At 41.3% G+C, this 26,708-nt stretch overlaps 1 protein-coding gene across 1 annotated transcript in view; it reads left to right on the forward strand.

Moving 5' to 3' along the window:
• napgb (N-ethylmaleimide-sensitive factor attachment protein, gamma b) overlaps nt 1-25,854 on the forward strand; it is a 43,835-nt gene extending 17,981 nt beyond the window's left edge. Inside the window, exons 6-12 of the mRNA XM_078541052.1 lie at nt 410-519; nt 1,838-1,904; nt 4,258-4,328; nt 5,167-5,245; nt 12,248-12,327; nt 16,528-16,657; nt 24,619-25,854. Coding sequence (XP_078397178.1) covers nt 410-519; nt 1,838-1,904; nt 4,258-4,328; nt 5,167-5,245; nt 12,248-12,327; nt 16,528-16,657; nt 24,619-24,768 — 687 coding nt within the window. The 3' untranslated portion in view covers nt 24,769-25,854. The remainder of the gene's footprint in view (nt 1-409; nt 520-1,837; nt 1,905-4,257; nt 4,329-5,166; nt 5,246-12,247; nt 12,328-16,527; nt 16,658-24,618) is intronic.
• The last annotated feature ends 854 nt before the right edge of the window (nt 25,855-26,708 follow it).

Below are 26,708 nucleotides of genomic sequence, written 5' to 3' on the forward strand. Positions count from 1 at the left end.
AATAAAGGTCCATTAAACCTTATTGTGGAACAGTTTATTTGAGAACTGGTTAACAATGCACATTTTGACGCTGATTAATTTGAATATGATTGTTTTAGCTAGGGAAATAATTAGATGCCATGATTTTAGAAGAACAGATACCATGGGAATGCTTAATAAAAGTTATTTTGTTTTAATAAATATTTACCAGCAATATTTAAGTGTTCATGGAGAATAGCACACCCCTTGCAATTATTGGATGCATAATGTTTCGCTATTTTCTCCATATCTTACCCTCCAATTTCTAATGAGTGTTGTACTCATTGATATTTAAATTCAACTATAAGCTATACGTTAAATATCCTGCATGTCCTGCATTAATGTGAAGATCCAAAGAAGTATTTGTGTATAATAGAATGTTTTAAAATAGGAAATGCAAAGGTTGCCAGAAGCAGTTCATCTCATTGAGAAAGCCAGCATGATGTTCATAGAGAGCGGTACGCCTGACACTGCTGCCATGGCACTGGACCGTGCTGGAAAGTAAGAAATTTAAAACAATAATTGAACTATCCATATGTATGTTTATAGTACACAAATATGATGGCACATAGGTAATGGTGTTTGGTGAAAGATTACAAATTTCAGATCTTTGCGGTTAAATGTATGAAAAAGCCTGCAACTATCATTTTGAAGGATAATGGGAAAAATGGTCAACACCAGTGCAGTGTGCACATTTTACTTCTACATAATCTTCTTTTACTGTGCAGTCCTATTACCATTGTATAAAACATTCACACATCTGTAAGTGTAATTGCAAATACTGCTGTAAATATGGAGCAGTCTCATAATGGATAAAAAATGAAATTCTCTTGCTGAATAAGTGTGTTCTCAATTGCATCACTTTTTGCACAAAACTGATTTAGAATATTTATTTAATATCTCTGCCAAATCTATATCATCCCAACTGGACTCTGCATTTCCACTTGGATCAATGGAAGCACTCCTGCTTTTGAGCCAGAAGGTTATGGCTTCATGGCCATTCCATAAACTTGAACAAAAATCTAGACTGACATTTCACTTCAGTATTGAAAGAATGCTTCACTATTGGATTTTCTGTATTTTGAATGTGATGAAAAACCGAGGGCTCATTTGCCCTTTCAGCTAGACTTGAAGAATAGTTGAAGGGGGAGGTGGTGGTGCAGTGATATTGTCGTTGGACTAGTAATCCAAAGACCAGTGTAATCCGGGTTCGAATCCGACCATGGCAGATGGTGAAATTTGAATTTAATAAATATCTTGGAATTAAAAGTCTTATGATGACCATGAAGCCATTGTCAATTGTCGTAAAAACCCATCTGGTTCACTGATGTCCTTTAAGGAAGGAAGTCTGCCGTCCTTACCTGGTCTGCCCTACATGTGACTCCAGATCCACAGTAATGTGGTTGAAATGGCCTAGCAAACCACTCAGTTGTATCAAACCACTAAAAACTATAAAAGGAATGGAACTGAATGCGCTACCCCGCATCGACCTAGGCACCGGAAACGACAACGGCAAACTCAGCCCTGTCGACCCTGCAAAGTCTTCCTTACTAATAACTGGTGTCTCGTGCCAAAATTGGGAGAGCTGTCTCAAAGACTAGTCAAGCAACAGCCTGACATAGTCATCCTCATACAAACAATGTCCCAGGCACCATCATCACCACTGCTAGCCTTGTCTGCAAAATAAAAGCTATTCAAAAAAAGCTGATTGTAGAATCTTCCACAACTGACACACTCCTATTCTGCCGCTTGGGTGGTAACCGTGTTGTATGTTTCACAGTATTATTAATGGGGAAAAAATGTTTTTGTTCTGTTTCAGGCTGATAGAAAATGTAAACTTGGAAAAAGCTGTAGATCTTTACCAACAGGCTGCTTCAGTGTTTGAGGTAAATTGTGGATACCTTTAAATTCAATTTTTTAATTGCTAATTTAAAAACTCAGTTGTTTGGCTGTTTTTTCAGTTTATATTCATAGCATCAAAACCAGGAGAAATCAGATGTAGAAATAACCCAATAGAAGTATAATAAAATCAAAATACTGTGGATGCTGGAAATCTGAAATGAAAATAGAAAGAGCTAGAAGAACTCAGCAGTCCTGCAGCATCTGTGGAGAGAGAAACAGAATTAATGTTTTAAGTCAAATATGACCCATACTTGACTGTTGTACTCAGGAGTCATATTTGACTTGTAACGTTAACTCTGTTTTTTTTCTCCACAGATGCTGCCAGACCTGATGAGTTTTTCCAGAGCTTTCTGTTTTTATTTCAATAAAAGTATAAAGTCAGAGAAAATCAGTAACAGCTCAGTTTTTATTTTGAACACTAGCGAGCCTCAAAAAATAAAGAACAGACTAATAAGGCACAGTTAATCTAAATGACAACTCAATTATTTATTCGGTTCACATAGACTACTTTTCTGGGACTCGGTGGCAGTTCTAAACGTCCTGGTAAGTGTGTGCTCACAACAGTTGTGCCAAAATAAGTTTGCCAAGGCTGATTCCACTGGAAACTTGAATGTAGCCTAGTCTGAAAAACATTCATTCAGCGTCAGCTGAGTCATATTGAAGACTGAGGATGTGAGAAGTGAGTAAAATGTTTTTGCTTGCAGCCAATAATCCAGCATCATCCTGTGAGCTCCCTATATTAATCGATTGTAGAATTCAATATCGTGAAGGATTTTACTACATATCTGTTCAGGATTAAATTCATAGCAGTTGCAAACAGGGTCAATTACATGGTTAACAGAAAAACAAAGTACTCAGTTGGTTTCCTTCCCCCCTCATATCCTCACTAAATTATTTTCCACTTTGGATGTCTGAAATTCCCAATATTGCTTAGGATCGGAAAGATCAAAACTTTTTTTTAAGTTTTGAACAGTCTATGAACAATACGACCAAGTGAACTTGCCTCAAGCTGCTTCTCTTCCTGAATTTGGTGCTGAAAGTTGGGTCGGGAGATGTGGAATTATCATGCTAGAGATGTTGTTATCCGCATTACATATGTGCGTCATCACATAATGTGACTAGCAAGACATGCACATCTTAGGACCCACTAGGATCAGATTTCCATTGTTTGCAACCAGAATTGGGCAGCAATAAACAACAATTGCATTTGTGTGGTGCCTTGGTGTCACCAGGGCATGATTTTAATATGTATATTTGGTCCACACTTAACTCTTGTGGGAGTTTAGAGTTTCATTCATTTCCTAGTTTCTGCATTTAAGGAAATGAGGGTCGGATTGGGTCAGGTTGTCTGATATGTTAAACCCCTCCTGCCTGAAGGGGGATAGGGGGAGGTTAAAATCGAGGCAAATCTTTCAGTGGAATAGGCACCTGATATGGAAGTTTGTATTGATTCATTCAAATATAGTTAGATGGATTTCTTTCATTTTGGTTTACATTTGATGTGTGATGAGTGTAGCATGCTTGGGAGAAACAGGTAACTTTGGACCTTGATTCCCAAAGCCCTCCACCACTGAGTTTTTCCTTGCGTTGTCTCTGGGTCTGTTGTAAACTAATTGCTATGATTAAGGAAAAACTATTATTGGTATCATGCAACCACCAGGATGCAAACTTGATGGACCTTGATTCCTTTAATCTAGCAGTTCCTATTTTTCACTGGAGGAAATTGTAGGCTGGCAACACTGAGGCAGTGAAGGACTGCAGGGAAATATTGTAGAGGTGGAGCAGAGTGGAAGCTTACTCCATGTATGTAGATGAAGTCTATCATTGGTAGACTTAAAGTAGTTTAGTGGGATTGGGAACAGATGCTGTTGCTTAAGATGTCCTTGCAGTGATCAAATAGGTGAATGAAACCAAACAAGGGCATACATTGAGCTGCATAGTGGAGAGGTGGCATGGGGGAGGATTGTGTGAAAGCTTTGCAGCAGTTGAGTAAGGATAATACACCAAGGTCGCAGTTACCCAATGTCATTGGTGACTTTAGTGGGCTCTTTTTGAGCCTAACGGTAGAAATCTGATTGGATAGATTCAAATAAGGGTAAGTAAGAGTGGTAGATATGGATTTGGGAGGCAACAACACATATAAGAGAGAAAAAGGAGTTTAGAGATGGTGCCAATAACCAGGAAAAATCCAGGAGTTTATCAATGGAAAAGAAGAGTTTAGAAGTCTCTGCAGATATCTCATTAAGAATGTGAACTGCATGTTGTGATTAAGTATGCTGTGTAGTTGATTATAAAATGTTGACTTTACTTTGTAACAATGGATTTTTCATTTGATAGAATGAAGAGCGTTTACGCCAGTCTGCTGAATTGCTTGGAAAAGTTTCACGGCTGCTAGTTAGGGCTCGCAGGTATGGGCCTTTCCACAAACTAGATTTGGCTAACTGAAGATTTAAAATGAAGATAAATATATGGAATAGTGCTTTTTATTTATAAAGTTTTCTCCACTTCAATCAGTTGTTAAAAAAAAATGTAGCTGTAAATATGCATATTGCTTCTAAGGATACGAGAGAGAAAGGAATAGAGGTTTTTGCTGATAGAGGAGGAAGAATGAGGGGAAGCTCGAGTGGAGCTTAAACACTGGGATGCATTGGGCCAAATGGCCTGTTTCTATGCTGTATATCCCATGTAATTTTTAATCTGATATTGCAGCACAGTATCAGATTAACCTTTTAACCTAGTGACTCTGGTAACTTCCGTTAGTGAAGAACCAACCAACTGTGTCCCAGAGCAATTAGGTTCACTTTTTAAAACTAAGTTTAGCACCTCAGGTTGCCTGGAAAATGATCTCCTTCACCTTTGGCTGTGCCATTAGTGTGATTTTTCTTTGCTGTCCTAACTGCAGTACCCTAGCTGTGATCTTGAACTTACTGTAAATGGAACCTTTTTCTTGGATGCAACCATTTTATGGTACACCATTCAGAATTGTATGTGTTTCTCTACTGCTGTTGGTGTTTTCATTTTGAAATTGTAAATGTAAACAATTTAACAAATAGCCATTGATATGTTCTAAAATGTCTTTCTGCTTGACTAGCATTATCTTTTCAAATGCAAAAGTAATTGGCCATAGTAGATATGTTTAAGGTTCTATTTATATATGGAACAAATATTTGTTAACTGAGAGTTTTTTAAAGATATTGTTGTCATTTTTATTAAATGCTTTAATAAATCATTTTTCCTGTTTTTAAGACTTGATGAAGCTGCAACATCTCTTCTGAAGGAAAAAAACATGTATAAGGAGATTGAGAATTACCCAACATGTTTTAAGGTAGACAAAGAAGATTTCCTTGCATTGACACTTGGAGATTTTTCTTTAAATTTCTATCTGACTGTCAACAATTCTACTTTCTGATGAACAGTGTAATCAGGAATTCATATAAAATTCTAAAGTTAAGTCCTCTAGTATGTTTTCCACTTGATCCTGATTTAGATACTAACTTGAAAGCACGTAATTCATTATATAATAAATTGAAAGAAAAATCTGTAACGCCCGCTGCGCTGCCTACTCAAATGCAATTAAAATAAATTGGTTAGCTAATTGATTAGCATTTAGTGAACAATCCTTTATATAGCAGAACTGGTTTATCTTTCGAAAATACGCTGATGGGTTATACACATTTTGTTCAGTGTAAAATTGGTTTAGGGAGTCTTTACCCAATTCCTGCTGAGTTGAGTAATGACCCAGAAAGCAAAATTGCTCATAAATCGACAAGAATTAAAGTTAATTGATAATCTTGCTCAGATGCCTTAACATCTTCTGTCAGAAATGAGATTCATATCAATGCAGTAAAAAGTGAACCTCTGAAATTGTGCTTGGAATACAGTAGGAAGGAGATTGACTTTGTGCAATATTTGACCTAAGAGTATCCAGCACTCACTTTGAAGTATTGTTTCATTCCACAAGACTGAGCACAAAAATTTGAGTATCAAAAACATAATCATAATGTGGTTAAATATGTTTCTCATTAAAGTTTTTGTTACAATTTGCATACTATTGTTCTAGGAAAATTCTTCTATACATGTGGTATTATGCTCCTTTTATTTTTGGGTACAATTCCATATATTCACTTTTTTTCGTTCATGGGATGTGAGCATCGCTGACTATGCCAGCATTTGTTGCCCATCCCTAATTGCCCTTGAAAAGTTGGTTGTGAGCTGCCTTCTTGAACCACAGCAGGTGTAGGGAGGGAGTTCCAGGATTTTGACCCAGCGACAGTGAAAGAAGGCAATATATTTCCAAGTTAGGATGGTGAGTGGCTTGGCGGGGAACTTCCAGGTGGTGGTGCTCCCATCTGTCTGCTGCCCTGGTCCTTCTAGATGGTAGTGGCCGTGGGTTTGGAAGGTACTGTCAAAGGAGCCTTGGTGAATTCCTGCAGTGCAAAATGTAGATGGTACACACTGCTGCCACTGTGCGTTGATTCTGGAGACCATAAGATGTAGGAGCAGAAGTAGGCCATTCGGCCCGTTGAGTCTGCTCCACCATTCAATGAGATCATGGCTGATCTGATAATCCTCAACTCCTTTCCTTCCTGCCTTTTCCCCATAACCCTTGACTCCCTTACTGATTAAAAATCTGTCTATCTCAGCCTTGAATATACGTAACAACCCAGCCTCTACAGCCCTCTGCGGTAAAGAATTCCACAGGTTGACTACCCTCTGAGAGAAAAAAATTCCTCCTCAACTTTGTTTTAAATGGGCGCCCCCTTACTCTGAGATTATGGAGGGAGTGTTTGTGGATGGGTGCTAATCAAGCGGGCTGCTTTGTCCTGGATGGCGTCAAGCCTCTTTTGAGTGTTGTTGGAGCTGCACTTATCCAGGCAAATGGAGAATATTCCATCACACTCCTGACTTGTGCCTTGTAGATGGTGGACAGGCCTTGGGAAGTCGGGAGCTGAGTTACTCGCTGCAGGATTCCTAGCCTCTGACCTCTTTCAGCCAGAGTATTTATATGGCTAATCCAGTTTAGTTTCTGGTCAATGGTAACACCCCAGGATGTTGATAGTGGGAGATTCAGCAATGGTAATGCTATTGAATGTCAAGGGGTGATGGTTAGATTCTCTCTTGTTGGAGATGGTCATTGCCTGGCACTTGTGTGGCATGAATGTTACTTGTTACTTGTCAGCCCAAGCCTGGATGTTGTCCAGATCTTGCTGCATTTGGACATGGAATGCTTCGGTATCTAAGGAGCCACGAATGGTGCTGAACATTGTGCAATCATCTGCAAACATCCTTACTTCTGACCCTATGTTGGAGGGAAGGTCATTGATGAAGCAGCTGAAGATGGTTGGGCCTAAGATACTACCCTGAGGAACTCCTGCAGTGATGTCCCGGAACTCAGATGATTGATCTACCACAACCATCTTTATTTGTATAGGTATGACTCCAACCAGCGGAGAGTCTTTCTCGCACCCCCCCCCCCACCCCCAGATTCCCAACCCCGGTTTGCTTGGGCTCCTTGATGCCACACTTGGTCAAATGCTGCCTTGATGTTGAGGGCATTCACTCTCGCCTCACCTCTGGAATTCAGTTCTTATGTCCATGTTTGAACCAAGGCTGTAATGAGTTCAAGGCTGTAATGAGGTCAGGAGCTGAGTGGCCCTGGTGCAACCCAAACTGGGCATCAGTAAGCAGGCTATTGCTAAGCAAGTACTGCTTGATAGCACTGTTGATGACTCCTTCCATTGCTTTACTGATGATGGGAGAATAGACTGATGGGGCAGTAATTGGCCAGGTTGGATTTGTCCTCTTTTTGGTGTGCAGGACATACCTGGGCAATTTTCCACATTGCTGGGTAGATGTCAATGTTGTATCTGTACTGGAACAGCTTAGCTAGGGGCGCGGCAAGTTCTGGAGCACAAGTCTTCAGTACTACTGCCGGAATATTGTCAGGGCCCATAGCCTTTGCAGTATCCAGTCCTTTCAGCCATTTCTTGATGTCATGTGGAGTGAATCGAAATCTGTCTGCCTTACCTGGTCTGGCCTACATGTGACTCCAGACCCACATCAATCTGGTTGACTCTTAAATGCCTCTGAAGTGGCTGAGCAAGCCACTCAGTTGTATCAAACCTCTCAAAAAAGGAATGAAACCAGATGGACTGGTACCTAGGCATCAGTCTAGGTACCGGAAATGACAACAGCAATCTCAGCCCTGTGGATCCTGCAAAGTCCTCCTTGCTAACATCTGGGGGCTAGTGCCAAAATTGGGAAAGCTGTCTCATAGACTAGTCAAGCAAGAGCCTAACATAGTCATGCTCACGGAATCATAACTTACAGATAATGTCCCAGACATCATCATCACCATCGCTGGGTACGTCCTGTCCCACCGGCACAGTGCAATACAGTCAGGAGGGAGTTGCCCTGGGAGTCCTCAACATCAACTCTGGACCCCATGAAGTCTCAAGGCATCAGGTCAAACATGGGCAAGGAAACCTCCTGCGGATTACCCTCCCTCAGTTGATGAATCAGTGCTCCTCCATGTCGAACACCACTTGGAGGAAGCACTGAGGGTGGCAAGGGCGCAGAATGTACTCTGGGTGAGGGACTTCAATGTCCATCACTAAGAGTGGCTCGTTAGCACCACTGCTGGCTGAGTCCTAAAGGACATAGCTGCTAGACTGGGTCTGTGGCAGGTGGTGTGGGAACCAACAAGAGGGAAAAACATACTTGACCTCATCCTCACCAACCTGCCTGCTGCAGATGCATGACAGTATCGGTAGGAGTGACCACTGCACAGTTGTTGTGGAGAAGAAATCCCACCTCTACATTGAGGATACCCTCATGGCTCGGAATATACCCCACTCTACCATTACCATCAAGCCAGGCGATGAACCCTGGTTCAATGAAGAGTGCAGGAGGTCAATTAAACAACTCACTGGAGGAGGAGGCTCCACAAATATCCCCATCCTCAATGATGGAGGAGCCCAGCACATCAGTGCAAAAGATAAGGCTGAAGCATTTGCTACAATCTTCAGCCAGAAGTGCCAAGTGGGTGATCCATCTCAGCCTCCTCCGGAGGTCCCCAGCATCACAGATGCCAGACTTCAGCCAATTCGATTCACTCCATGTGATATCAAGAAACGGCTGAAAGCACTGGATACGGCAAAGGCTATGGGCCCTGACAATATTCCGGCAATAGTACTGAAGACTTGTGCTCCAGAACTTGCCGTGCCCCTAGCCAAGCTGTTCCAGTACAGCTACAACACTGGCATCTATCCAGCTATGTGGAAAATTACTTAGCTATGTCCTGTCCACAAAATGCAAGACAAATCTATCCTGATTAATTACCGCCCCATCAATCTACTATTGATCGTCTGTAAATTAATGGAAGGGGTCATCAACAGTGTTATCAAGTGGCACTTCATTAGCAATAATCTGCACACTGATGGCCAGTTTGGGTTCTGCCAGGGCTACTTAGCTCCTGATCCCATTACAGCCTTGGTTCAAACATGGACAAAAGAGCTGAATTGAGAGTGATTGCCTTTGACATTGAGGCTGCATTTGACCTAGTGTGACTTCAAGGAGCCCTAGCAAAACTGGAGTCAATGGGAATCAGGGGGAAAACTCTCCGCTAGTTGGAGTCATACCTAGCACAAAGGAAGATGGTTTGTGGTTGGTGGAGGTCAGTCATCTCAGCTTCAGAACATCACTGCAGGAGTTCCTCAGGGTAGTGTTCTAGACCCAACCGTCTTCAGCTGCTTCATTAATGACCTTCCTTCCATTATAAGGTCAGAAGTGGGGATGTTTGCTGATGATTGCACAATGTTCACTATTCGCGACTCCTCAGATACTGAAGCAGTCCATGTTCAAATGCAGCAAGACCTGGACAGTTTCTAGGCTTGGGCTGACAAGTGGGAAGTAACATTGGCGCCACACAAGTGTTAGGCATTGACCATCTCCAACAAAAGAAAATCCAATCATTGCCCCTCGATGTTCAATGGCATTACCATCACTGAATCCCCAACTATCAACATCCTGGGGTTACCATTGACCAGAAACTGAATTGGACTAGCCATATAAATACTGTGGCTAGTTAGAAGCTAAGAATTGTATGAGAAGTAACTCACCTCTTGACTCCCCAAAGCCTGTCCACCATTTACAAGTCGCAAGTCAGGGGTATAATGGAATACTCCCCACTTACCTGGATGAGTGAAGCTCCCACAACACTCAAGAAGCTTGACATTATCCAGGACAAAGCAGCCCGCTTGATTGGCACCACATCCACAAACATTCACTCCCTCCATCACTGACGCACAGTAGCAGCAGTGTGTACCATCTACAAGATGCACTGCAGGAATACACCAAGGCTCCTTTGACAGCACCTTCCAAACCCACGACCACTACCATCTAGAAGGACAAGGGCAGCAGATAGATGGGAACACCACTACCTGGAAATTCCCCTCCAAGCTACTCACTATCCTGACTTGCAAATATATCACCGTTCCTTCATTGTCGCTAGGTCAAAATCCTGGAACTCCCTTCCTAACAGCACTGTGGGTGTACCTACACCACATGGACTGCAGCAGTTCAAGAAGGCAGCTCACCACTATCTTCTCAAGGGCAACCAGGGTAGGGCAATAAATGCTGGCCCAGACAGTGAAGCCCACATCCCATGAATGAATAAAAAAAAGAGAGGGTAAAGAAATAGACTGCCCTTTCAGAAACTCCGGCGAATGCAGAATTTATAGTAAATTTTGGAGAGAAAAGTGGATAAATATTTGAAAAACATAAAATAAAATGGAAAGAACAGAAGATTGCAACAAAATAGATAGCTTTCAGATAGTTTGCACGGCAACAATGACTTCCTGATTCTTTATACAATAATGGGTCTTAAGTGATCAGTGCAAATTGGTCTACAAATGTTCTTATCTAATGATTCAAAATCGAGGTAAAATTCACCTCTGCCAGGTGAGTAAAACAGGTAATAACGAATCCGCCATTAACTTCAAAGGAAAGGAAAGTTAGACGGGATATATACCAGGTTGTTAATCTGCACCTTCCCATTTATAGACCCATCAAAGTTAAATTTAAACCCCACAGTCTTTCTGATAGGTCTCATGGTTGGTAATAGTAATGATTAAATGTAACAATATGCTCTACCTATGGCTGGGATTTTGTGGTCAGCAGCCAAGCAATTGTGGGTCACTGATGACCTCCAACACAGCTGCCCACAAAGATCTTGTAATCCCTGTGGTATGGATTTTCCTTTTCCTCACCTCAGTTTGAATCTGTGATATCATCAAGCAAGGTAAGCAGCCAATTACATTGAAGTATTCTCACAGACACCAAACCAGAAAATAAAAATCACTGAATTTTTCACTCTTAGTTCAAATTTTAAAGAAAGTGAAATAAATGACTTGGATATACACATGGGATTATGGTAGAAACTGAAACATCATAAACTTTAAAAATTTTAAATGTGCTTTTTTTATCATCGTGGAAAAGTTTGAACTTCTACTAACATTAGTTTTCAGTGCCAATAAGGTTGTTCAGCAACAATTGAGGTCAGTATGCTATTTAAAAGCCCAGTTACACTTCATTATTTTTACAGTGAGACATATAGCATAAAAGGGAGGTTTTCTTAAATCCAGTGGATTTGACTTGATTGCAGTCTGGGGGCTTCTGCAGTGCACCCTGCAGGGTAGCATAGAACCACCAACAACAACTCCTGAATTTCCATGTTTAACTGTGCACATGTAGACTCTAGCAGTTGTTGTCCATTTCAGAGAAGTAATGTGCTGACTGTTCCACCATCTTTACTGCCACAAAATTTGGGACAATGTGTTTTAACTTTGGTCTCAGAAACTTTGAGCAGAATATTAAGCTCGGCGGGCGGGCAGCGCCCGACCCAAGCGAGCATAAAACAACGAACGATGACGTCGGGCGAGCGTCCCGACGTCATTGCACAGTCCAGCGATATTTCGTTTGGCGGGCATGCGCTAGAGTTGGCAGCGAGCCCGCCGGCTTTCCGACTGCCTCCGCTGATCCCGCACGCCAAGGGCAAAATTTTGCCCTTTGTGTTGTTGGAGCAAAATAATGTACTCTGTTACACCAACCGGCCACATTTGCAATGAAAATATACATGATGGTGAAAATCTTCAGGGGGAACAAAGCACAACAACTTTGAGAGGTAGAAATTTTTGAAAAGCCTCAACTTGTAGATGACTCATTTGAAATATATTTTACTCAAGGAAGGGAAAATTGTAAGCACTATTTCTTCATGTGTTTATTGCATTAATGAGTTTTTAATCATATTACTGCCTGTTTGTTTTAGAAAACAATTGCACAAGTCTTGGTCCAACTACATAGGAATGACTATGTAGCTGCAGACAAATGTGTTCGAGAAAGTTACAGGTAAGCATTAACATATTATGTCTGGGTCTCTTTTGTCTTTTTTTTGGTGAAAGGAGGGAATACTTTATTTTTACCTAATCGAAAATGGTAAAGTTAGTGTGAAAGCTTGGTGGCCTATTGGATTAGCACACTGTCCTCCAGTTTGAAAGAATAGCTTAAAGACTTTTTCCACTGGCTGAAAGGTTTCAATCTAGTCTAAAGGGCATAGCAATAGTGTCATATTGTACCAAATTATGACCATTGTCACTAACTCAGTTGTAGTTTGGGTCATTTGGTAGCACAGTGCATTAAAAGATATGGGTTCAAGCCAGTGGCGGAGTGGCCACTGTTGCGTGCGTAGGACACCAGCTTAATTTAGCGCCCTATCTACTGCAGATCGGGTGACCATTGGAGTTGGAAGCACAATGCTCCATATAGGGAAAAGAAAGGGCATCCATGTGGCCCCAACGAACCATCTTGAGGGGTTTCCCCTCCGATCTGAGGGGCCTGCTGGCTTATCTTCCTGATTATTATATTTAATTTAACCCCTCTGAAGGTGCCTCAATTTAACCCCTCTCCCAGTGGGCCACTGAGGCTTCAGAGCTTGCCTATCATCCTTGAAAGAGTGGCGAACTTGGAGATGGTCAATTAGGAGGTGGCCTCCCTGTCACTGTACCATTCTTGCTGCTGATAGGTTCAAGCTCGAGCCCCCGTTTGGTCCCGACACTGGAGTTCTGAAGCTCACGCTAAAATGCTGCCTCTTGTGTCTGAAATAAGGAGGTGTACTAGAATCCTTCATTTTGAGGCCCAAAAATCTCTTACAGAAGTAAAAAAAAAGTGTTATTCTGAAGATCTAAACAAGTTTACTCTTAAAATCAGCAGCTGAAAGCTGCTGAAATCTGTCAACATAAACATATTTGTTAACCCAAAAAATGACCATACTATATCAAATCCTCTTGCTGTTTATAAACAGCTAACTATATATTTTATAAGTTTAAATATTCATCTTTAAAAAATTAACTTGTGTAAAAATTGATCTTTTTAAAACATATTTAAAGTGTTGTGCTAGACTTGTTTTTATCCAATTATTCATTTTACCCACATATTTTGTGTTCAGCTACAATGTTGTGATCTTTTAATGCAATCAGAACACTAGCTACTTTCATTATAATTGTAGCAATGACAGTAACTCACAGTTACAGTACTTTAACAGAGTAAAAACCTAATAGCACCTTCATTTCCATCGTTTGGTTGAGATATAAAGGGGGTGAAATTGCTTTACTTCAGTGGCACGAAACAGGCTTGTAACAAATTGGTGACTTTTCACCATGCTAGTTTTATTTTCCATCAGCTTGCATACGAATAGGAGCAGGAGTAGGCCACTCAAGCCTGCTCTGCCATTCAATAAGATCATGGCTGATCTGATTGTAACCTCAACTCCATATTCTTGCATACCCCCGATAATGTTTCACCCCCTTGCTTATCAAAACTCTATCTACCTCTGCCTTAAAAATATTCAAAGATTCTGCTTCCACCGCCTTTTCAAGAAGAGAGTTCCAAAGACTCAGGACCCTCAGAGAGAAAAAAAATTCTCCTCACCTCTGTTTTAAATGGGCGACCCCTTATTTTTAAATAGTGACCCCTAGTTCCAGATTCTCCCACAAGAGGAAACATCCTTTCCACGTCCACCCTCTCAAGACTCCTCAGATTCTTATATGTTTCAGTAAAGTCACGTCTTCTAAATTCCAAGCCTAGCCTGTCCAACCTTTCCACATAAGACGACCTGCCCAATCCAGGTATTAGTTTAGTAACCTTCTCTGAACTGCTTCCAACGTATTTACATCCTTCCTTAAATAAGGATACCAATACTGTACATAGTACTCCAGATGTGGCCTCACCTGTATAACTGAAGCATAACTTCCCTATTTTTGTATTCAATTCCCCTCTCAATAAATTATATCATTCTATTAGCTTTCTTAGTTACTTGCTGTACCTGCATACTAACCTTTTGTGATTAATGCACTAGGACACCCAGATCCCTCTGCATCTCAGAGCTCTGCAGTCTCTCACCATTTAGATAATATGCTTCTTTTTCATTCTTCCTGCCAAAACGGACAATTTCACATTTTCTGACATTATACTCTATTTGCCAGATCTTTGCCCACTCACTTAATCTATCTATATCCCTTTTGTAGCCTCACGTCTTCTATATAACTTACTTTCCTACCCATCTTTGTGTTATCAGCAAATTAGCAATCATACCTTCGATCCCTTCATCCAAGTCATTTATATAAATTGTAAAAAGTTGAGGCCTCAGCACTGATCCCTATGGCACACCACTTGTCACATCTTGCCAACCAAAAAAATGACCGATTTATGCCTACTCTGTTTCCTGTTAGCTAGCTCATCTTTTAACTATGCCAATATGTTACCCCCTTCACCATGAGCTTTTATTTTCCGCAATAAGCTTTGATATGGCACCTTATGAAATGTCTTCTAAAAATCTAAGTACAGTACATGCACCGGTTTACTTTATTCATAGCATATGTTACTTCTTCAAAGAACTCCAATAAATTGGTTAAAATGGGGCTGTAACTTCCAAGCTCCCCAGCAAATTTAGCAACCATACCTTTGGTCCCTTCGTTCAGGTCATTTATATAAGCTGTAAAGAATTAAACTCTTCTAACTTCAGGTGAACTATTGTAAAGACCCAGACTGACCCCGCACCCCTACAGAACTTATCCCACACCCCCGATAGCCACCCCCGACTAACCAACACCCACGGTATTCCCCATCCCCCCCACACCCCATGGGAATCCCCCCACCTGCAGGCCCGACTCCCCTCACCCACCGAGGTCCAACACTCCCTCCCGAGGTCTGTGCCTCCCTCCCACCCTCACACCTTCTTCTCCCTCCCAGAAACATGATAGGGTCCCCCTTGTCCTCACTTATCACCCCACCAGCCTCCGCATTCAAAGGATCATCCTCCGCCATTTCTGCCAACTCCAGCATGGTGCCACCACCAAACACATCTTCCCTTCACCCCCCTTGGCAGCATTCCATAGGGATCGGTCCCTCCGTGACACCCTGGTCCATTCCTCCATCACCCCCTACACCTCAACCCCCTCCCACGGCACCTTCCCATGCAACCGCAGAAGATGCAACACCTGCCCCTTCACTTCCTCTCTCCTCACTGTCCAAGGGCCCAAACACTCATTTCAAGTGAAGCAGCATTTCACTTGCATTTTCCCTAACTTAGTTCCTATCAGAGAGGCACTTCCCTCAACTTAGTCTACTGCATTAATTGCTCCCAATGCGGTTTCCTCTACGTTGGAGAGACCAAACGCAGACTGGGTGACCGCTTTGCAGAACACCTTTGGTCTGTCCGCAAGCATTACCCAAACCTCCCTGTTGCTTGCCATTTCAACACTTCACCCTGCTCTCATGCCCGTCCTTGGCTTGCTGCATTGTTCCAGTGAAGCTCAACGCAAACTGGAGGAACAGCATCTCATCTTCCAACTAGGCACTTTACAACCTTCCGGACTGAATATTGAGTTCAACAATTTTAGATCATGAACTCTCTCCTCCATCCCCACCCCCTTTCCGATTTTCCCCCTCCTTTTTATTTTTTCCAATAATTTATATAGATTTTTCTTTTCCCACCTATTTCCATTATTTTTAAATGTATTTCCATCCATTGTTTTATCTCTACCTTTTAGCCTTTTTCGATTCCTTCACCCCGCCCCACCCCCACAAGGGCTATCTGTACCTTGCTCGTCCTGCTTTCCACCCTTAATTAGCACATTCCTTTAGATAATATCACCACCTTCAAAACCTCTTTGTCCTTTTTATCTGACATCTTTTGGTTATCTCCACCTATCGCTGGCCCTCTATCCAGCTCTTCTTGTCCCAACCCCTCCTTAAACCAGCTTATATTTCACCCCTTTTCTATTTTTCCTTAGTTCTGTTGAAGAGTCATGCAGACTCAAAGTTAACTGTGCTCCTCTCCACAGATGCTGCCAGACCTACTGATGTCTATGTATTTGGCATCCAGGAAATGTGGACTAAATGGACAAACCTATTTTCTCAATCCAAGTTTGAACCAAAGAAAAACTTAAACATGCTTCATCAGCTTTTTGGTTATATGTTTTCCCCTCAAAGTTCAGCTCATAAGGTATAAATTACTGGTGCAATTTCTGATGTAGTTCTTCTTGTGCATAGTATACCAGGATTTAATGGCAGTGAAGACTGTACTGCTTTGGAGCAGCTACTGGAAGGATTTGATCAACAAGACCAGGACCAGGTTTCTGCTATCTGTAATTCACCTCTCTTCAAATACATGGATAATGATGTAAGCTTGGTTAACATTACTTTCTTGAGTGCCAATATTTTATGTTAGAACATATGTACATAAGAAATAGAAGAAGTTGGCCATACAGCCCTTTGAGCCTGCTGCATCAGTCAATAAGATTGTGGCTGGTCTTCTATCATAAGTTCACTTTCCTGCCCTATCTCTATATCCCTTAATTCCCTTAGATAAAACTCTACCGATCTCAATTCCTCTGATAATTTTATGCATTTTGTTGCTGCAGTAAGTGCTATAGTTTACTTGTGTAGAAATCCTGTAACTTAATTTCCATAATCTTAATATTTTCATTCACTCCTCTAACCTTCCAACTCCCTGACCTTCCGTTTAGCCCCCCTCGACCTTCCGACTCCATTCATGATTCTGACGCCTCCCCGACCCTCCAATTCCCCCCAACCTTCTGACTCTGCCCCCCAACCCGACCCCTCCACTTTATACTCCCTATCTCCCTGCCCCCCTACCTCCCTGCCCCTCCTAGCTACCCTGCCACCCATCCACAGCTATTTAAATGTCCCAAAGCTTTTCAGTGTGTTAGTGAATGAAGGTTTACCAGAATACAGCAGCTAGTGGTGTAAAAAGTGAGTGTGGCTTGGCTTCCCCAATGATCCTGCACTACGAAGATGGGCTTCGTAGTACAAGATCAGGTATGCTGTGCATTTCTGAAGAGGCTGGTTCGGAAGTTTGGATCAGAAGTGCGGAACTCCAGCAATGGGTAAGAAAATAGGAGTGATTGGCAATCCAATGGTGATCGCCACTTTTCGGAAAATTCGGCCCAATAACCTTTGAGGCAGCACAGTGTAGATTCACCAGAATCGATTGTTCCAAAGGATAGCCTTTTACTAAAAATCATGCACCTGGTATTGTTTCATTAAATACTGTTACGACTGTAAGTTGTTGTAGAATGAAGGTTTCATGGCTGCTTAACAGCTAATATCCACTGACATGCATAATGGTATTTCTATGTTCAGATACCATCTGAAATATCAATTGAAAGGAAACTTTTTGTTTCATGAATGTTATGAAGAACCCTGATGTCCACATGGGTAACACATGTGAGACTCTGCACTCTAAAGAACTCAGATTGTTGTTTATCCTGTGCTCCTAATGTCTCCTTTTACAGAAAAAGTGATGAAGCTGTGCCCTTTGCAAATACTTGCATTTAATGCATGCACTACCAAATACCTAGCATAGCAAATATCTTCTGAGAAGACTTCAAAGCTTCATATAATAGTCACTTTCATTTTTATAGGAAATGCTGTCCCTGATTCAGATGCTTTGAGCGTATTATTGTGTAGCAGTTGCACAGTTTAGTACCTCGTGACGCAGAGACAGACAAATAGTAATAGGTTGATGAGAAGAATAGGGATGATTAGTGACCAAAATGGGGATGTATGCATGGAGGCAGGGGCATAGCTGAGGTTCTAATTGAATACTTTGTATCTGCTTTTACTAAGTAAGAAGATGCAAGTCATGGTGAAAGAAGAGATAGTTAAGAAACTTGATACTCTAAAAATTGATGAAGAGGAAGTATTGGATAGGTTGGCTGTGCTTAAAAGTTGATAGTCACCAGGGCTGGATGAGGTACATCTGAGGAAAGTAAGGATAGAAATGGCAGTGGCACTGACCACAGGGGTGGTGGCAGAGGATAGGAGAATTGCAAATGTTACACCCTTGTTCAAAAAAGGGTGTAAGGATGAATCCAGCAACTACAGGCCAGCCAATTTAACCTTGCTCCTGGGAAAGCTTTTAGAAACGATAATTTGAGACAAAGTTAACAGTCACATGGACAATATGGATTAATTAAGCAAAGCCAGCTTGGATTTGTTAAAGACAAATCGTGTTTAACTAACTTACTTGAGTTTTTTGATGAGGTAACACAGAGTTGATGAGGGCCGTACAGTTGATGTGGAGTACGTGGACTTCCAAAAGACACCTGATAAGCTGCTAGATAACAGGCTTGTCAGCAAAGTTGAAGCCCATGGAATAAAAGGGAGCAAGAATACAAAGTTGGTTGAGTAGTGGGTGAACAGTTGTTTTTTGGACTGGAAGAAGATAGGTAGTGGGATTCCCCAGGGGTCAGTGTTATGATCAATGCTTTGTTGATCTATATTTGGTGTTCATGGCACAATTTCAAAATTTGTGGGTGACTCAAAACTTGAAAGTATTGTGAACTGAGGGGGATGGTGATAAACTTCAAGAGGACTTCATTGGGCTGATGGAAAGAGAGGACAAGTGACATTATCATTATTCAAGAAGGGTAGTAAGGATAAACCAGGTAATTACAGGTCAGTGAGTCTAACATCAGTGGTACGGAACCATTGGAAAAAATTCTGAGGGACAGGATTAATCTCCACTTGGAGAGGCAGGGATTAATCAGGGATAGTCAGCATGGCTTTGTCTGGGGGAGATCATGTATAACAAATTTGAGTGAATTTTTCGAGGAGGTGACTGGTTGACGGACTTCAGTAAGGCTTTTGACAAGGTCCCTCATGGGAGAATGGTCAAGAAGATAAGAGCCCATGGGATCCAGTTGTCGTAAATATTGAGGAGGAAAGCCTTAGATTACAGGACGATATAGATGGGCTGGTAAGATGGGCGGAGCAGTGGTAAATGGAATTTAATCCTGAGAAGCGTGAGGTGATGCATTTTGGGAGGACTAACACAGCAAGGGAATACACAATGAATGGTAGGACCCTAGTAAGTACAGAGGATCAGAGGGACCTTGGTGTACATGTTCATAGATCCCTGAAGGCAGCAGCACAGGTAGATAAGGTGGTTAAGAAGGCATGTGGGATACTTGCCTTTATTAGCCGAGGCTTAAAATATAAGAGCAGGGAGGTTATGCTGGAGCTGTATAAAACGCTAGTTAGGCCGCAGTTGGCGTACTATGTGCAGTTCTGGTCGCCACTCTATAGGAAGAACGTGATTGCATTAGAGAGGTTGCAGAGGAAATTCACCAGGATGTTGCCTGGGTTGGGGCGTTTCAGTGCTGAGGAGAGACTGGAGAGGCTAGGGTTGTTTTCCTTAGAACAGAGAAGGCTGAGGAAGGACCTGATAGAAGTATACAAAATTGAGGGGCATAGGTAAGGTAGATAGGAAGAAACTTTTCCCCTTAGCGGAGATGTCAATAACCCAGGGTTGTAGATTTAAGGCAAGGGGCAGGAGGTTTAGAGGGGATTTGAGGAAAGATTTTTTCACTTAGAGGGTGGTTGGAATCTGGAACACACTGCCTGAGAGGGAGTAGAGGCTGGAACACTCACAACATTTAAGAAGTATTGTGTGCAGTTCTGGAATCCACATTATAGGAAGGATGCGATTGCGCTAGAGAGAATGCAGAGGAGATTTACCAGGATGTTTCCTGGGCTGGAGAGTTTTAGTTATGAGGAGAGATTGGATAGACTGGGGTTATTTTCCTTGGAGCAGAGGAGATTGAGGGGGGATATGTTTGAGGTGTATAAAATTATGAGGGGCATAGATAGGGTAGAGAGGAAGGAACTTTTCCTCTTGGCGGAGGGATCAATAACCAGGGGGCATAGATTTAAGGTAAGGGGCAGGAGGTTTAGAGGGGATATGAGGAAGATTTTTTTCAGGGTGGTGGGAATCTGGAACTCACTGCCTGAAAGGGTGGTAGAGGCAGAAACCCTCATAACATTTAAGAAGTATTTGGATGTGCACTTGTGATGCCGTGGCATACAAGGCTATGGGCCTAGTGTTGGAAAATGGGATTAGAATAGTTAGGTACTTGTTTGACCGGCGCAGGCTTGATGGGCCAAAGGGCCTTTTTCTGTGCTGTAGACCTCTATGACTATGACTATTTAGATGAGCACTTGAAACGCCATAGCTATAGGGCTACAGGCCAAGTGCTGGAAAATGGGATTAGAATATATAGGTGCTTAATGGCCGGCATGGACATGGTGGGCCGAAATACCTGTTTCTGTGCTGTATAACTCTATGAACCAATGACAGATGAAATTTAATGCTTAGAAGTTTGAAGTGATTCATTTTAATAGGAAGATGAGGAGAGGCATTATAAAATAAAGGGTACAATTCTAAAGGGGTTCAGGAGTAGTGGGATCTACAGGTATATGTGCACAAATCATTGAAGGTGGCAGGATAGGTTGAGAAAGCAGTTAATAATGCATATGAGATCCTGGGTTTTATAAATAGAGGCATCAAGTACAAAAGTAAGGGAGTTATAATGAACATATATAAAAACACTGGTGTGGTCTCAAGTGGAGTATTGAGTCTAGTTCTGGGCACTATGTTTTAGGAAGGATGTGAAGGCAATTGAGAGGGTGCATAAAAGATCCACAAAAATGGTTCCAGGGATGAGGAACTTCAGTTACGTAGAGAGATTGGATAAGTTGGGACTGTTCTCCTTGGAGAAGAGAAGATTGGATATAGGTTTTCAAAATCTTAAGGGGGCTTGACAGAGCAGATGGGGAGAAACTGTTCCCATTGACATAAGGATTGAGAACCGTAGGACACCGATTTAATGTGATTGACAAAAGAAGCAAAGGTGACATGAATTTTTTTAAATGCAGCATGTGGTTTGGATCTGGAATGCTCTGTGGCAAACATTTAAGGGGATATTTCAGAATACACAGAATAGATACATTCCAACAAGTAAGAAAAAGTCCAAGGACACACCATCCGTGGATAACTAGAAAGGTTAAAGATAGTATCAAACTTGAAGAAAAAGTATATAATTGTACAAAGACAGGTGGAAGGCCAGAAGATTGGAAAGAATATAAGGAACAGAAAAGGATGGCTAGAAGATTAATATGGAAGGAAAAATTAAGAGTATGAGAGAAAGCTAGCCAGAAATATAAAAACAGATAGTAAGAGTTTCTATTAATATTTTAAAAAGAAACTAGTTAACAAAGTGAGCGTTGGTCCTACAGAAAGTGAGTCTGGAGAATTGATAATGGAAAACAAGGAAATGGCAGATAAATTGAACAGGTATTTTGCATCAGTCTTCACTATAGAGGATACAAGTAACATCCCAGAAGCAGCTATAAATCAGGAAATAGAAATGAGAGAGGAACTCAGGAAAATTGCAATCGCCAGAGAACTGGTACTGAGTGAATTGGTGGAGCTGTGGGCTGGCAAGTGCCCAGGTCCTAATGGATTTCATCCTAGGGTCTTAAAAAAAAGTGGCTAGTGAGATAGTTGATATATTGGTTTTAATTTTCCGAAACTCACTAGATTCGGGGAAGGTCCCATTAGCGAATGTAACTCCTTTATTAAAAAAGGGAGGGAGACAGAAAGCAGAAAACTACAGGCCAGTTAGCTTAACAGCTGTCATAGGGAAAATGTTAGAAGCTGTTATTAAAGAAGCTAAAGCAGGGCACTTGGATAAGTTCAAGGTAATTAGGCAGATTCAGCATGGTTTTGTGAAAGGGAAATCATGTTTAACCAACTTATTGAAATTTTTTGAGGAAGTAACATATGCTGTGGATAAATGGGAACTGGAGGGTGTACTGTACTTAGATTTGCAGAAGGCATTTGATAAAGTGCCACATAAAAGATTATTGCAGAAAATAAAAGCTCATGGTATAAGGGGTAACATATTGGCATGGATAACAGGAAGCAGAGAGTAGGCATAAATGGGTCGTTTTCAAGTTGTGAGGATGTAACGAGTGATGTGCCACAGGGATCAGTGCTAGGACTTGGATGAAGGGATGGATGGCATGGTTGCCAAATTTGCTGATGACACAAAGTTAGGTAGGAAAGTGAGTTGTGAAGAGGACAAAAGGAGGCTACAGAACGATATAGATAGGTTAAGACTCCAGCAAAATTGGAGTCAATGGGAAAACTCTCCGCTGGTTGGAGTCATACCTAGCACAAAGGAAGATGGTTGTGGTTGTTGGAGATCAGTCATCTCAGCTCCAGGACATCACTGCAGGAGTTCCTCAGGGTAGTGTCCTTGGCCCAACGATCTTCAGCTGCTTCATCAATAACCTTCCTTTCATCATAAGATCAGAAGAGGGGATGTTCGCTGATGATTGCACAATGTTCAGCACCATTTGCGACTCCTCAGATACTGAAGCAGTCCATGTACAAATGCAGCAAGTCCTGGACAATATCCAGGCTTGGGCTGACAAGTGGCAAGTAACATTCACGCCACACAAGTGTCAGGCAATGACCATCTCCAACAAGAGAGAATCTAACCATAGCCCCTTGATGTTCAGTGGCATCACCATCAGTGAATCCCCCACTATTAACATCTTAGATGTTATCATTGACCAGAAACTGAATTGGACTAGCCATATAAATACCGTGGCTACAAGAGCAGGTCAGAGGCTAGGAATCATGTGACGAGTAACTCACCTCCTGACTCCCCAAATCCTGCCCACCATCTACAAGGCACAAGTCAAGAGTGTAATGGAATACTCCCCACTTTCCTGGGTGAGTGTAGCTCCCACAACACTCAAGAAGCTTGACACCATCCAGGACTAAGCAGCCTGCTTGATTGGCACCACGGCCACAAACATTCACTTTTTTATTCATTCACAGATGTGGGCTTTGCTGTCTGGGCCAGCATTTATTGCCCACCCCTAGTTGCTCTTGAGAAGGTGGTGGTGAGCTGCCGCCTTGAACCGCTGCAGTCCATGTGGTGTAGGTACACCCACAGTGCTCCCTCCACCACCAACACAGGGTAGCAGCAGTGTGTACCATCTACAAGATGCACTGCAGGAATTCAGCGAGGCTCCTTAGCCAGCACTTTCCAAACCCACGACCACTACCATCTAGAAGGACAAGGGCAGCAGATAGATGGGAACACCACCACCTGGAAGTTCCCCTCCAAGTCACTCACCATCCTGACTTGGAAATATATCACCGTTCCTTCACTGTCGCTGTTTCAAAATCCTGGAACTCCCTTCCTAACAGCACTGTGGGTGCTGATAGAATGTTATCATTTATTGCGAGGGGAACTGAATACAAAATTGGGAGATTATGCTTCAGTTATACAGAGCACTAGTGAGAGTAGTGGGTACAGTATTGGTCACCTTATTTAAGGAAGGATGTAAATACTTTGGAAGCAGTTCAGAGAAGGTTTACCAGACTAAAACCTGGAATGGCCGGGTCTTATGAGGAACGGTTGGACAGACTAGGCTTGTATCCGCTGGAGTTTAGGTGACTTTATTGAAACATATAAGACCCTGAGAGGACTTGACAGGGTGGATGTGAAGAGGATGTTTCCTCTTATGGGAGAATCTAGAACTAGGGGTCACTGTTTAAAAATAAGGGGTCGCCCATTTAAAACAGAGATGAGGAGAATTTTTTTCTCTGAGGGTCGTGAATCTTTGGAACTCCCTTCCTGAAAAGGTGGTGGAAGCAGTCTTTGAATATTTTTAAGACAGAGCTAGATAGATTCTTGGTACCCAAGGGGGTGAGAGGTTTTTGGAGGTAGGTGGGATGCACATCTGAGGTTACTATCAGATCAGTCATGATCTTATTAAATGGTGAAGCAGGCTCAAGGGGCCAAATAGCCTACTCCTGCTCCTTGTTCGTATGTTCATGAGTGTGTGATGGAGGCAGATTCAATTGAGGCTTCCAAAAGAGAACTTGATAATTTTCTGAACAGAAAAAATTTGCAGGGCTATGGGGAAAAGGTGGGGGAGTGGAACTAAATGAGTTCCTGTTGAAGGGAGCCAGCATGGCCAGCATGGACACCATGGACCAAATGGCTTCTTTCTGTGCTGTAACCATTCTATGATCCTATGAACAAGCAGCCAACAACAGGCCCAGGATAAAATATGGCCAACTACCACAGGATTATTTGGACATTCTTGGTTTTTCATGAGCTCGCATGATGAGAACTAATAATTATCTGATGAAAACTAATCTTAAATTGTGTGTATATTGGAAAAAAATTACTGTCACTAAATTAGGCATTTGAACATTTCCTGTATCTAAGATTACTTAATCTATTTTTCTAGTATGCCAAACTCTCTCTCAGTTTAAGAGTCCCTGGAGGAGGAATAAAGAAAAAGTCACCTGAGGCACAACAAGAAGCTGGAGAGATCGCACAAGATGCAGCTGGTACTGTTAATGAAGAGGACGATGAATACTCCTCTGGATTGTGCTAGTTATGGACAGATCTCTTGTTTGACATGTTTCAGGTCAAATTGGAGTGCTTAGAAGTGAAGGCCAAAGCTCAAAATAATTCAGACTCTTGTCTTTAGCTGCCAACCTTTAACCTGCAAGATTCTGGGTTGCATAGGAATGGCTCGAGAACCAGATTGATTTACAGATGACATTGTGAAGCATTTAGGCTTGGCTAATTTTGCATTATGTTTAATTTAGATAACCTTAAATGTGCTTTTTTGTTTTGGAAACGTAATCTTAAATGTGCAATTTCTTCTGGTTCTACCTAGACTATTTTAAATCGGTGTAAAGAAATCTTGCTATGAAGAACATATTTTTCTTTTTATAGGCTTCCCACACATATGTCATACTATCCCAAATTAATGCAGTTTATTTATTGTACCAACGCAACAACAGATTTGTTTTTGGTCTATTAAGACATTGAATAATGACAACTTTGGGAAGACTATAAAATGGGAGAAATTTAAAAATATGTTCAGAATTAATTTACCAAACAACATTGTAGCTTTGAAATACTATTGCACACAGTTAACAAAAGGATACTGTATCATTAAGGCTGGATATTGCTACCATTAAAGTGTTCCTTTTACACTTATGCCATGATGTGGGAACATATGCTTAAAAATTGAAATATTTGTACATGTCCAATGGAATTCAGTATTTATGATCTATCATGTATATACGTGTTGTCTAATTCAAGTGATAATGTGCATGTTTCGGCAATTGTCAGTTAATGTATCCTATGAGACTTGAGTACAAACTTACAAAAAGCTTTTTGTAAGTGCATTTTCAATCTTAGACATTTTAACTTTAATCAACACTATAAAAGCAACTCAAGATGTTCATACAAATGACTTCATGGTAACTTAAATATCATAAAAGGAACAAAATTGTAATTTCCTGATATTGTTGCCACTGAGAAAATAAGGCCAGCAGGTCAGTAAATACTTATTGATGTTCTTTATCTGTGTTTGTCAATTGTGTCACAATGTGAACATGAAAAAGCTGCTTTGTTATGTATACAGGTTTTGAAATTTGTCCAAAGTAAAGTATTGTACTTAACTGAATTGTTTTTTTGAGTGATGTGTTTTTTTACTGAACCTGTTGCAATTTATACCATTGCCTAATTTACTTTACTCATGCCTGCTGCAATGGGTAGCTTCTCATATTTGTCAAAATTTAAAGAGGCTTCTAAGCATGTTTTTTTTTTGAACCTGGCTTAATTAGCAATGGTGCATCTTGAACATACTTGATTTAATAATGTTTTTCATCTTGCCCAGGCCTCATATATCCAATTACTGCTAAATTCAGCCACTATTATTTGACTGAATTGCAAATTAAAGCACTGCCCTATATCAAGTTGAGTTTTCTTTGTATAGCACAGCTGTTAAGAATGACTTTTATGTTTGCAAGCTTTTATTTCTTCTTGATTGGAACCTACAAAAAGAAATATATTATCCTCAAAGGATCCATGTTTACCTATGGTCAAAAGGCCATTGGGTCATTCAAATCTTTCACTGGAGAAAATTTATGTTGTTACATCCCCAAACAGAATTCTATACGGTTACTTAAACCAAACACCCACACCCACTGGAAAGTAGTTAACAGAAGCCAGTATGCATTTTGGCCAAGGTACATTTGAATGAATGTTATGATTAATGTTATCAGATTAAAGGTAAATAGGAGAAATATTTTACAGATTGATAAACTAAAGACCAGTAGGAAATTTAAAAACAAATTTTAAAAACTAATTAAATAAAATAGAGGTGCAGGGCCAGGCGATGTGTTGTAGCTGTATGATGTGGAAGCTGGTGGACTCCATTGTGGTTCCTAGTGACCAAATCTGTAGCAAATGTTGGTTGCTCGAGGAACTCTGGCTCAGAGTTGACGAGCTGGAGTCTGAGCTTCGGACACTGCGACA

The sequence above is a fragment of the Cetorhinus maximus genome, chromosome 4 (genome assembly GCF_964194155.1).
Source record: "Cetorhinus maximus chromosome 4, sCetMax3.hap1.1, whole genome shotgun sequence".
NCBI classification, from domain to species: Eukaryota; Metazoa; Chordata; class Chondrichthyes; order Lamniformes; family Cetorhinidae; genus Cetorhinus; species Cetorhinus maximus.